Raw genomic sequence first — 12,653 nt, forward strand, 5'->3', positions numbered from 1 at the left:
AGGTAGCAAGATGGGCCGGATGGGTTTCTACGTCAGCGAACGACTCATCGAGGCTATTTTCGTCATTACAACGTGGCTCAACCCAACCGTGTCCTTCGGTCTCTCTATTTTATTCCACGCGTGGAGAGCGTTAAGGGTATTTTCGTAAACTAAGCTTCGATCCAAATTGCCGATACCACCCTCCTCTTCATCTCTTATCCCCCAGCTACGCCCCTCGCCGCGCACGAAGCCTTTTCAAGTATGCATATTATCTGGTAGATACTGAACATGGAATCATAGTATGGGATCAGATATGTTTTTGCCCAAGTTGGCTAGTGGTAGCAGTATCAGTGCAAGGGATCTCATGGATGATGATGATGATGATGCTCTTGTTATCCAAAACAACTACCAAATTTCTGCATCACCCAATGTTTGTCTCGAGAGACATGAGCTTGGTAGGGATGATGGCCTGGCAAATTAAGAGGAGGAAGATGCAATGACCTTCAGTTTCTGCAGACTGCATCTCCTCCCTCCCTCCTTCCCCCCGACCTGATACCTTACTGGAATCAGCTGACAAGAGGACCTACAGCACAAGAAATCATAGCTGGTGACAATTGCCAGTTCATCTTGTGTGGCACATTCATTTAAACTTGCACTGCACTTTGAAGGCCTGCCGGGAGACCGAGTAATGCACACACATTCATCCACACAGTCAAGTGTGCATACACACACAGAAGAATTAATTTATACTGGTTAGGTGGATTTGACATCAGCATCATAATTGCCAGCACATGAGGGAGTGCTTAAACTGTGCTTCAGCAGCCTCTATTATTCCCTGCGTTCTGACTGCCTCTCAATGGAAACTTTGTTCTCTGCCACCCTCTTATCCACAAACCCAAGAAGGGCCATGTGAGGTGGGCACCCCTCCCCATGCACAAAATAAGATTAGAATGGCTTGCAATCTTTGGTTTGCAAGGGAGGGAGAGAGAGAGAGAGAGGGGGGGGGGGAGAGAAGGCCACCACCCATGGCCCCACCCTCTCCATTCAAAGGGGATGATGCAATCGTGGGACCTTTGACTCCTCATGTTTACCATATCCTTTGTTCTCATTGGTTGTCCCAATACAAAGAGCCCTGTGATCACTGTGACCACAGCAGGGATTGCAGGGTGGGGGGGTACGTGCCCTGGCCCTTACTCCAATGGCAGTCATATGCTGTTGTTTCCTTCTAGGGCCACCTTCAAAAGATTCCCTCCTCATTATCTCCCAATGCCACACTGTGCATCTCTCTAACACATGGCTGTCTCTTGAAGTGATGGATTCTCTGGCTGTTGGCTGCTTAGGATGATGAGAAAATTGGTGTTCAAATGGGTTTTGGAAGGTAAATGACTCCTCTTAGCTACAGCAACCAGTTGGATACACAGACGAGGTTTGGTGCAGTATCTTCTTGTGTTGGCTGTACAAGGGTCACAATACTCACGACGGCTGTACTAAGCTGTCTTGGTTATGGTACTTGAGATGAAAGGCTGTTGGCTTTGTTTGAGTCTTACCAGGTACGTACGTAGTCTACAAAATGGTCTACAAGGAACTTACCCAATCATGATGAGAAGGTTTTGGGCTCTGCAGGAAGCCTAGAAAGAGATGTTGTAGACCAGCCAAGAGGTCTGCAAGAATGGAGTTCAATCATTCCATTCATTACTGACAAAGATGAAGACAACCATTCTTTGTTACGGCATGTTATTAGATCACCAAAGAAACCCTAGACCTAGCTGTAGCCCAATGGCCTCTCATGCTGCAGTATTCCAAGCTGGACCAATGCAAATCTAACTAGCTCAATCACAAACCCCCCACCCTTCCACGTTCATCATGATTGAAACACCAACTCTATGAGTCTCACACAACGCCAAGAGATCAACCATAATATATGGAAAAGAGCTTCTCGGGGGAATTGATAAGAAAGATAAACAAATGGAGGCACTCCTCTCCTTGCAGTGCCATCCGTTTCATCATTAGTTTATGCTAGGGTACAATGGAATGTGAGAGTGCAGTGAGAGGGGGGAGGGAAGAAGATGCAGAGAATGTGGGCGGTGAAAGAACATGGGAGTGCACTGCATTGCCCATGGGAACTTGTGAAGGGGCATCTCTCCCTCCCCCTACCCGTTATTTTAAGGGCACCAACCTTTCCCTTCACCCGGTAGGGATCAGATGGCTAGGGTTCATCTGGGGCCTAAGGCTGGGGCACGTTGGTGCGTGCATGCATGCATGTGGGTGTGGGATCGACGAAAAGGCACACGGCAGCAAAAAGCCATGCATGCTTTCTGCAACCGTTCATGTGTGCGGGACATAAAAAGGAGAAGCGACGTGACACATAGCAAGAGGAGTAGCGACAGGTGGATAAAGAAAAGGTGAGAGCTCAAATGAACGGAGACGAAGAAAGGGTTACAGCTAGCTTCTTCTCTTGTTTGTATGTGCTGGGAGATGAGGCTCTCGCGACATGGAAAGGTGGGTGTGTCAGTTGTCATGTCCATTTGGGGTTCACCATGAGGTGACCGATACATCTAAAACAGAGGCCTCTGCTATGCAATAGGCCTAAGCAAAGAATGTTTAATGTGTTGTTGCATAAGCGTCGCGACTGGAAATGTAGACAGAAGCATCAAAGGAGCAGTGTGTTGTGTCGTGAAGAATGAATGCATCGCATCACTGTGGATAAGTAAAGCAGACTCCGAACGACAGTCTTCCACTGATGGCTTGATGTAGTCGAGAAGATTAGGTGAATTAATTTCCCTGTTTTCCTTCACTACTTCTTTGAGCGAAGAAAAAGTGTTTTCTAGTCCAAGATTGATCGATTGATGGACGATTTTTGGAATCTAGCAACTGATATCTCTTGCCCATATCCTTTGTCCCCAATCACATACTTGTTGTATGATGGTTCAACTACAGGCTTTTCAGTGATAACTAATTGGATTCTTCACAGCCATACTTGAACCCATTGCGAATCATTCAGCTCATCTCAAATAATTCTCTCGGCTGGGGATCAGTACACCATGTCATTTTCACAACTTTCGTTTAATATCTTTTGAGTGACAGCAACTCGATCACCCATTTACTCATTCAATTCAATAAACTATTGAGTAAATACAGTGAGTTTGCTTGATCTATCCATTATCTCAAAAATATATATATAAATTTAAATATACTTAGTATTGTACTAAGTAAGGGTAGACTTTATTACAATGATAAAAATATTCCTTTGCAACTTAGGATAATAAGACTTGATAGTATTTAGTATCTCTATATTTAAAGATATAATTATATATATTGATCCTCTCACATGAGCTACTAACTAATATGCTAATTATATGTATGATATCAAAAATAGATCGATTTAATATCACTCTTCGATTCGAATTAGCAAAGACAATGTCTCCTTACATAATATGGATTCCAAGCATTCATGATATATGTGTTATTTATCTTTCGATCTATTAGAGAACTATCTCTCCAGATATTATCAAAACTATTTTACTAAAGATATTTTTGTTATTACTTCCGTGCACCGACTTTGGAGTTCGAATCACCAAAATTGCACCAAGGTGTTCAAAATTTCCTACTTTTTATGTTATCCATCATATTGATTATATTGCATATGAAATCAAATCCTATCTTCACTATTTATCTTATGCAAAGACTATATATACTCACACAGCAACTTCACGGTTAACACATCCTAGGATGGTCCCAAACCAGTCAATCAATGGGCCAATTTGTACCAGTCCCAATCCATATCTTGTGTCACTAACTCCTACTCGTTGGAATCTATTGACATCTCATGTGCTTTGATGTCATATTAGTTAGCTATTCATGGAATAGGAGATTCCCTTATTCTCACTTGATTCTCCAACCCACGAGACTTGTGCCACATGGCACTTTAATCAACTCCAACTCCCCTTAACGCCTAACGCCGTTGGTATCTTTTCATTCTCCGTGCTACTGCTGGTCACGGGGCGTTATATAACGGGGAGTTGGAGAAAACGCTGGTGTGGTCACCGAGGGAATACTTGCAATCGGTGAGACAGCGACAGTCGCCGAGATAGCCGACGCGTTCCCTTTTCCCGGGTCACGTGGTGCGGTAACGGGACGCTGGATCTCGTGACGCGCGTTAATGTGACCTACAACCGTCTCTAATGACGCTGTAATCTTGTTTAAGAGATACTAAATTAATTTGTAATCTATTTTTTAATTAGTATATAATAGTTGTGGCTGTTGCAAACGAGGATATGGTCAGTAAACGTTACTGCCTGCCTCGAAGTGGTGAGTGAGTAGGACCGGCGGGGGGAGGGGGGGGGGGGAGTCTCGACTCGTCGTGACGCGGTCAAACTCACCCGGAACTCGAAAGGCGTAAACGGGCGCACAAAATCTAAATGCGCCGTGGGAACGCCTTGGTCATTGTGGGAGAAGGACTGGGGCAATAGAGTCATTTTGCCGCCTGCCTATCCACTTTAAAAGCTCTTTAGCGGGAGTCGCGATGAATGAATGCAGCGCACAAGCCTCCCATGTGTATGCGTGTGTGAGCTGGAGTCTGGAAAAGAGGTTGAGATCTGACCTGAGACGGCCGGCGGAGAATCCGTGTAGAAGGAAGAGCAGGAGATGACGCCCGGCGTTGTTGGCCATGGAGGTGTCCTAGAGGAGCCGCGCCTCGAGCGGCAGATGGGGTGCATGGCTGGGTTCCTCCATCTGTTCGACCGCCACCAAATCCTCGCCGGAAGGCGCCGCTACTCCACCCGAAGCCTCCCCACTTCCTCGGTGAGGGTTTTGGAGAAAAAGATGAGATCTTGGATGCGTTTCTTTCCTTTTGTGATGCTGTCTTCTAATGGTTGGTTGGTCGATTTCAGGCTGCTGGATCGAGGTCGCCGTCCGAGAGTTCGGTCGCTTCCTCGGCGTCGTTGTTCATGGAGAGCCATCCTCCTTCGAGGCCGCTGGAGCCCCGCCCTTCTTCGCCGGAGAGAAGCTCCGTGTCGGAGACGCCGGCGAGGCGGTCGCTTCCGCTGCCGCTCCCGATCTTCGAGGTCGCGGACGGGGCGAGGACCACCTGGAGGATCCGAGACTCTCCTAGGCTTTCTCTCGACAGCCGCGCGGTGGTTGACGCGAGAGGAAAGCTCCGACCACGGGAGATCCGGACGGCGGTCCCCGTGACCCCCGGGGGCCAATCTGACGCCTCCGACGCCGGGGAGGAGCAGCGGCGTTCCCCGAGCGTCGTAGTGCGGCTAATGGGGCTCAACTCCCTGCCGAGTTCCGGCAGCGCAGGTGGAGCTGAGCTGGACGGCGCCGAGCTCCGCCGATCCGCCTCCGAGTCACGAGTTCGGAGAGATCCATCGAGCTACGGATTCGCGGACGCAGGATCGTTCCACAAGCCATCGCCGCAAGCGGAAGCCACTCCGATATCCGCCGAGGAGTTCTTTAAGACGGTCAATCCGGCCCGATTCCGGCTTAACGACGCCAAGAAGGCCAAGCCGGCTGCGAGAAGCACCCTGCTTCAACCGCTCCAGCGGAAGATCTTCTTTGACGCCGAGGACTTCTTCCCGGAGCCGAAGCGGTCGGCAGCGCTCTACTGCGAGATCGAGAAGCGGCTCAGGATGCGAGGCATCGACGAGCCGGCGAAAGACCTGGAGACTCTGAAGCAAATCCTGGAAGCGGTCCAGCTCAAAGGGCTCCTCCACTCCAATCTGTCGGACCACCACGTCATCGATCGCCGCAATCTCACGTACGACCACGAGGGCCGGATCCACCGCGACTCCCCGATCGTCGTCATGAAGCCGACATCCAGGTCCCCGCGGCGGCCATCGAGCGAGCCGCCACCTCCCAGATCCGGCGCAGCTTGCAAGAGCGCAGGGCCGGTCCGGCGTGAGCGGGCGGCGGTGGAGGGGACAATCAAGGAAGGAAAAGAACGGAAGTATCGAGCGCCGATATCGCCCGAGAGCCCAAGCTCGGCGGTGCATCGAAGGCCGTTGAACGCAGCGGCCCAGAAGAGCGCACAACCGCAGCGGAGGGTCTCGACCGTCGGTTCCCCAAAGTCTAGTCCGAAGAGGGTGGGTTCGGATCCGCTGGCCGTCCGATCGCCGAGGAGCCGGAGGCCAACGTCGGCTTCACCTGCCGAGGAGAAGGTCCACGCACCGGCGGAGGACGATTCCTCCACCAGCCTTTCCGAGAGTAGCATCAGCGCGTCGTCTCAATTAGACTTGGAGGTACAACAACCTTTTCCGTCTCCACCAACGCAATCCCGCAACATTTCATGGAGTTTCGAGTTTGTAGTGACACGGATGGTGGATGATCATTTGACGCAGAGATCGAGGGCGGAGGACTGCAGATCAGGGGCAAGCCTGCTGGAGCGATGCGACAAGCTGTTGCACAGCATCGCGGCGTTCACCGCGGCGGACCAGCAGCCGAGCCCCGTCTCGGTGCTCGATTCGTCGTCGTACCTCGGCGACGACGGCTCGCCTTCGCCCTCTCCCCTCGCCAAGCGTTCCATCTACTTCAAAGGTAAACACACAACAGAACTGCCCGCGCTCCCTGTCCTCCGCCTTTTGGGCCCCACTTCCTCTTTGTGCCAGCTGTGACCAACCTGGCCCGGCAGGCCAACGGCACCTTTCTGTTTCGCTTTAGAATCTGATTTGAAACTACAGCCTCCTGCTTTGAATCCGTTATAGTATTTGCGAACATTGATGCAATCCTGTCCGCAGATCAACTGGCAGCCGACGAGTGGGAGGAGTTGGAGTGGTCTCCACCGGCTTCAACGAATCATGGTGACGCGGACGGCGGGCCCGACGCAGTAGACCACGACTACGCCTACGTGCACGACGTCGTGCGCGCCTGCCGCCGCTACGGGGACGTGTCCGACGACGTGTACGCGGTCCTGGAGAAGGGCTGCCGCCGGCGCCGTGCGGGCGACGCGACCAAGGCCGCCCGCCTCCACCGCCGGCTCCTCTTCGACACTGTGGCCGAGATCCTGGACCGCAAGCGCCGGGTGTCCCCCTGGGAGGCCTTCTCGAGCCCCCCCGCGGGAGGCGGCGGGGAGGGGGAGGAGGAGGCACTGCTGCGGCAGGTGTGGGCGGAGGTGCGGCGCATCCGTGAGCAGGTGGCGGAGGATGACCAGGACGCCGTTGCCTGCTGCGCCGTGCGGAAGGACATGGCCGGAGGGCTCGCCGCCGACGGGTGGGCTCGCCACGCCGCCGAGATGTCCGACGCCATCCGACAAATCGAGCGGCAGATCTTCAAGGACCTCGTCGCGGATACCATCCACGACCTCGCCGCCGGCGTCCCGGAGTCCCGCCCCCTTCTCCCCCGCCGCAAGCTCGTCTTCTAGATAACCAAACCAAGACAAATAAAGAGGGCAGAAAAAAGGCGGATATGTTGTGATGACGTAACAAAAGGGCAAAAGCGTTGTTTTCGGTAATGTGTGGGACCGGTCCGAAATGGGCTTCGGCCAGAGTTGGAGCCCACGCGTCCATTGTATATTTGGGATTGGGTTTCGTTAAAGGAATGGTTTGTTTTGGGGCCCAAATAGCAGACGTGCTGTAGAACGTATGATTGGGACATTCGAATCACAGATGAGTTCAGTATGAGACCATTGGTCGGTGGCGTCGACGCAACCCCCTCCACCTTCGTGGAAAAGCTAGAGTAGTTTCAGCGCAGACAGGGGTTGACAAATGCTCCTCCTCTCCCAGAAGAAGAATTACAACACTCTTTCTTGGAAGTTGTACTAAGAAGACATGTCAAGAAAGTCAACACAGAGCCTATAAGAAGGCCTGTGTTTGTCATCCGTCATGGCCCTCATCCATCGTCTCTTGTTGCTCCTCACCACCCTGCTTGCTTCTGACTAGTAAAAAATGCACGGTTTCATGGATCTCACAGCTGAGCACAAGGAGGTCTTCTCCCTTTTCGACAAGGATGGAGATGGTTCTGTCTCTCTTCCTTTTTGATTTGGTTCTCCTTCTATCTTGTGTTATGTGGTTCCAAGATGCAGACCAAGATTTGATGCTTACATTAAGATGCAATCTGCTTGCAGGTCACATCACGCTCGAAGAACTGCGCACCATCATCCGATCATTAGGCCGAGAACCAACTCTGCAAGAGCTGCAGGATATGATCAGGGAGGTCGATGTGGATGGTAATGGCACCATAGAGTTTGATGAATTCATGAACGTGATCGCTATGAGAACGAAGGTGACCGTGGAACGAACGCTTTAACCAACTTCAGTGATCGATGCTTCTTAATTACAGTTGCTTTTCGGGGCTTTGTAGGAGGCTGCTGAGGCTGAGGCTGAAGAAGAACTGCGAGAAGCCTTCAAGGTTTTCGATATAGACAACAATGGATACATCTCACCCAGCGAGGTGATATTTCTCCCTTGCATGTCTTCTTCTTCGTAATATCTATCTATCTATCTATCTATGTGATCTATAGGTATGAAGGAGCTTTGATGTCTCGAAACCTCTCGTCGTAATTGCACTTGCAGCTTATGAGCGTGATGACTAATCTGGGAGAGGAAGTAACAAAGGAGATTGCTGCACAGATGATCATGGAGGTTGACGCTGATGGTGACGGGCAGGTGGATTTCAAGGAATTCTCCACCTTGATGATGGCTATCGGAACTACACCGACGAATTCCTTTTCTTCATTGTACATAAACTGAATCAAATACATGTTGATGATCTCTCTCGTTTGATACAGCACAAAAGCTTTCCACAGTCATGCCTCTGTGAATGATCACAATGATGTCAATGGTAGCACACTACTACAGTAGCAAGCAACACTTGCCAAAATCTCTGTTTCAGGCTGAGATCAAATGGCAATTAGAATTATAATATTGAATCTTTTCGCGAAAAGAGAATGAGTAACCTAAGCTTTAAAAGTAATTTGGCTGTGTAATACTTGAGCATAAATTTGTTCCAAGTGAGCAATCTTTTCAAAGGTTGACACATCCTGTGGATGATATGCTTTCCCTGACCCACCTACTCCAAGATGAAGAGCTCATCTCCTCCTCTTATTCCCATCACTGCACTGTGCTTGTGCAGCCACTCAAGCTTATTCTTATGCTCTTTTGGCACTCAGCAAAAGGCTTGTGATTCCCTGACTGCAATAGTTGAGTACTGCAACAACTATGTGAATCAATGGCTAAGCTGCATTTGCATGGAACACTACTGCTCATGCTGTATGAATTTGGATGGCAATAACTGGTCACTTGCACATGAAAAAGACATCTTGGAGGTCAATTCTTGGTATTAAGTTCAGAAAACACCAGCTTGAATTCTTCTCCAGCTTCCAAACTGCTGCCTTTCTTCCATCCTCAAATTCTCTTCAGTGCATCTAAGAGATGTCTTACTTTGCTCCTACTGCTATGTATGTTTTATGAGAAGCTGCCTCTTAGCAAACAAAATCAAAATGAAGGAGAAGATGTCTGTTGGAAGGCAGCAGCTTTCCAAACAATCATTACTTGCTCCAGAGACACTAAAGTTATGTTCTTGATGTGTGGTTGCACTAAGGCATGATTACCAATGTAGACAAGAATTTCTTTGAGATGGAGGCTGTTGTTTTCCCATGGGGAATCACAAGTCAATTCAGAAACATGAAATCTATCTCAAGTAGGAAGAACAAAACATATATTAGTTTCTGCAGACTTCTGAGCATCAATAGTTTTGAATGCCTAATCATAATGCAAAGAGCAGTTTAAGGGGAAAATAGTTAGAAAATTCAGAAGAAAGCATGATTGATGAATCTGAAAAGCTTTTTATATTCTTTGAAGGTATCATTTTGCTTCATTTTCAATTAGAGAGTGATAAACTCATAGTAGCTTGCTTCAAAAATTCAAATGAATGAAAGGAAGTTCATGAGTTTTCTTTTAGGGAACCCACAAAATATGAAATGAAACACTCTTCAACTGCATTCCAAGAAAAATAGTTTAGCCGTTAATACCGCGTGAAAACTAAAAGACAACAAGAATTGTGGATTACATGTAAAGCATAACAAAGGCAAAAACAAAATAATTGGTTGAAAAAGAAGAAAAAACAAAAATCAAGCATATCGACGCGTGTCCAACAATCTATCGAGACAAATTTAGATGAAATTTGAGGTGTAGTTTGATATAATTAGGACAAGCATTTGGTGTATGCTTGGAAATTAACACAGCAATTCTCATGCTTCCGAATCAAGATCTTACCAATGAAAATAATAACTGAAGTCGAAGTTGATGCTTTTCTTCTTAGAAGAAAGCTGAAATCCATATAGAACAGTGAGCAAAAGCTTCAATCTTTTTCAAAGTGCATACTAATTGTGAGCAGTGGCAGCTTAAGGAAAATTGATACCATACTTTTGAGGTGTAATTGCTTCTGATGATTCTGACGCATTGACATCCAGAGAAGGATTTTAGCAAGAACAACAAAATTCAACTTTATATCTGAGGAGATAAGAGCAGAGTCATAGATTGATGGCTGGTTCAATGCAAGAACATTCGATGTTCTGAACAAAAGAGAACATAACAATTTAAAAGATAGATTGCATTTTGTTCAATTAATTAGACTTTTATGTCAACACATATGATGCTTAGCTAGAGATTACGGGCATGTCTACTGTAAAAAGAAGATAATTATGAGAAATGCAAGTTCATATTTAAGCTTAGCTTGGAGATCTTCTCATGTCTCCTTCATCAAGCAGCCCTCTTTAATCTGTCACCTCAAAGACAGGCTTTGCAGCTTCTTAAAGAGGGTCTTAAAGAAGGCCAGTCATACATATTGATGTTAAGATCAAGTGACAAAGAATGCATCATGAGAGAACAACCCTAAAGATGGACAGAAGCCATTAAACTCTGAAGGGATAACTACACTTATTGGGGTCCAAAGCAAGATGGCACTCAACATAGGCCTCAGAAACTTCCATGGAAATCAAATAAAGAGGCTCCAGACTTAGCCAAAGCAGTTTGTGGTACATGGAGAAAGGATCACAGCTCTAAATGACTAAATTGGCCCATTATACTTATCAAAATGAGGAGAGAGAGGTAGTAAAATCTTTTGCATGAAATGAAGAAGTGGGTAATGTTACTTGGTTTGAAGCCAACAGTGTCAGAGCTCATTGGTAGTAGCCAACAGTGCACTCTTGGGAATCTATAATCAGCAAGTTAAATGGACCAAATGCAACAAAACAAAAGATAACCTATGTGGATATGCAGGATAGAGTTCTTTATGTGGATATTCCAGCTGAGATGGCCTTCTGTGAACATGCCAAAGCACACACAAAAGGATGGGGGGGAGAGAGAGAGAGAGAGAGAGATGGCAAAAGTCAAATATTCAACAGCAAAATTGTAGGTAGGAAAATAAATATTCATTCTACTTGTGAAAATTTGTATCCATATATGTTCTTCTCTTTTTGGGAGGAAAAAAGGAATCAGGGAATTGGAAAATTTGAGGTTAATACGCATTTAAATTCGATTCTGAAGCATCTAAGAGTATGTATGGATTTTTCTTGCATCTGTCCTCAGCAGTACTTACAATCAAATCTCAGAGTCACACAAAAAGAAGAGAAAAAAGAAAAAGCTCGGAGACACATGTGGAGGAGTTGTTAACAGTACTACAAATTAGTGTCATCGACCTATGTAGGATTGTACAAGCAACACCTTAATTGGAAAAGTCAGAGAAAGATCTGCAAGAAACTAAGACATAGTACTCACCAAAGAGAGATAAATCATCCCAAGCAGAAGTCATTTTTCTTGTACAAGACCTTAAGAACAGGCCCTTGCTTTCCCTCTTATCCTCTTCTTCGGTTTGATTGAGCTAAATTCCTCATCAGATCACATGCCAGGAGAAAGAAAGGACAAACAAACACAGAAAACAGCGGATGAAACCCTAATGAACTAGGTTTAGGGTTTCTTTCTTCTGATGCTCCCATCAGCAGATGAAACTGCCAGATGACCTGATTTATCTCCTGTGGAGGTCCATGACACACAGATCCAAGGGATGATCAGATCATGCTGGCAGCTTCATCCACTCGTGGTGCACCGGAGGAATCCGAAAGACCGGCATGCGATCAATAGAACAGTAACTAGAGAGAAAGAGAGAGAGAGAGAGAGAGAGCGGGGGAGGGAGAGAAAGAGAGGGAGAGAGAGAGAGAGAAGGGAGAAAGAGAAGGGGGAAGCTACTGATAATTTTATAGAAAGAGGCAGTGGAAAGGGGGGGGGGGGGGGGGGGGTTGGGGATGAGAGGAGAGGAGAGGAGAAACCACACAAGAGAAAACAAGGAAGAGAGAGAGGATGAGTTGCAATGGACTAAAAAGGAGAGGAGTTAGAATAATTTCGAGGGAGAGTGGTCCCATGGAAAAGCAATTCAATAATAATGTCTCACCCACAGGCTTAGCTTTCTATTTATTTACCTCCCACCTTTCATTTGCTTTTGGAGGCCCCCTCTCGTGGATCAACATGTTCCTCAACTCAATAGAGAGAGAGAGTTTAGGGGACCATTTTGCATAGAACTTTGTATGCATTTGCATAGGAGAGAACATCTTTAACCTAGCAAGCTCATGTGACACAACTCTCTCTCTCTCTCTCTCTTACAGGAATCATTTTTTGTATTTGGGATAATTGCTTTTGTTTTCCGAAACAAAAGAGAAGAGCTGCTAAAGGCATCAGACTCGTAAG

The 12,653-nt window shown here is 47.2% G+C and overlaps 2 protein-coding genes and 1 long non-coding RNA gene across 5 annotated transcripts; 2 read left to right on the forward strand and 1 right to left on the reverse strand.

Annotated features, from left to right (window-relative positions):
• Positions 1–4,498: 4,498 nt before the first annotated feature.
• Positions 4,499–7,534, forward strand: LOC135633993 (protein LONGIFOLIA 2-like). 2 transcript variants are annotated; one of them, XM_065144093.1, is made up of 4 exons: positions 4,500–4,779; positions 4,869–6,218; positions 6,318–6,513; positions 6,714–7,534. In XM_065144093.1, the coding sequence occupies exons 1-4, from the start codon at positions 4,624–4,626 to the stop codon at positions 7,334–7,336; spliced, it is 2,325 nt and encodes a 774-aa protein (XP_065000165.1). In that variant the 5' UTR covers positions 4,500–4,623; the 3' UTR covers positions 7,337–7,534. The 2 variants fall into 2 exon arrangements, with proteins under 2 accessions (XP_065000164.1, XP_065000165.1); XM_065144092.1 differs by having other exon boundaries at positions 4,499–4,779; positions 4,869–6,513.
• Positions 7,535–7,674: 140 nt separating this feature from the next.
• LOC135633995 (uncharacterized) lies at positions 7,675–8,708 on the forward strand. 2 transcript variants are annotated; one of them, XM_065144095.1, is made up of 4 exons: positions 7,675–7,929; positions 8,039–8,196; positions 8,275–8,364; positions 8,435–8,708. In XM_065144095.1, exons 1-4 carry the CDS (start codon positions 7,860–7,862, stop codon positions 8,438–8,440), a joined length of 324 nt encoding a protein of 107 aa, XP_065000167.1. In that variant the 5' UTR covers positions 7,675–7,859; the 3' UTR covers positions 8,441–8,708. The 2 variants fall into 2 exon arrangements, with proteins under 2 accessions (XP_065000167.1, XP_065000166.1); XM_065144094.1 differs by having other exon boundaries at positions 8,487–8,708.
• Positions 8,624–12,185, reverse strand: LOC103978836 (uncharacterized). The gene is made up of 2 exons (XR_671181.3): positions 11,691–12,185; positions 8,624–10,424 (listed from the first exon to the last, which is right to left on the reverse strand). It is a non-coding gene; the product is annotated as an uncharacterized LOC103978836 (long non-coding RNA).
• Positions 12,186–12,653: the final 468 nt, after the last annotated feature.

This window comes from Musa acuminata, chromosome BXJ3-3 (assembly GCF_036884655.1).
Source record: "Musa acuminata AAA Group cultivar baxijiao chromosome BXJ3-3, Cavendish_Baxijiao_AAA, whole genome shotgun sequence".
Lineage (NCBI taxonomy): Eukaryota > Viridiplantae > Streptophyta > Magnoliopsida > Zingiberales > Musaceae > Musa > Musa acuminata.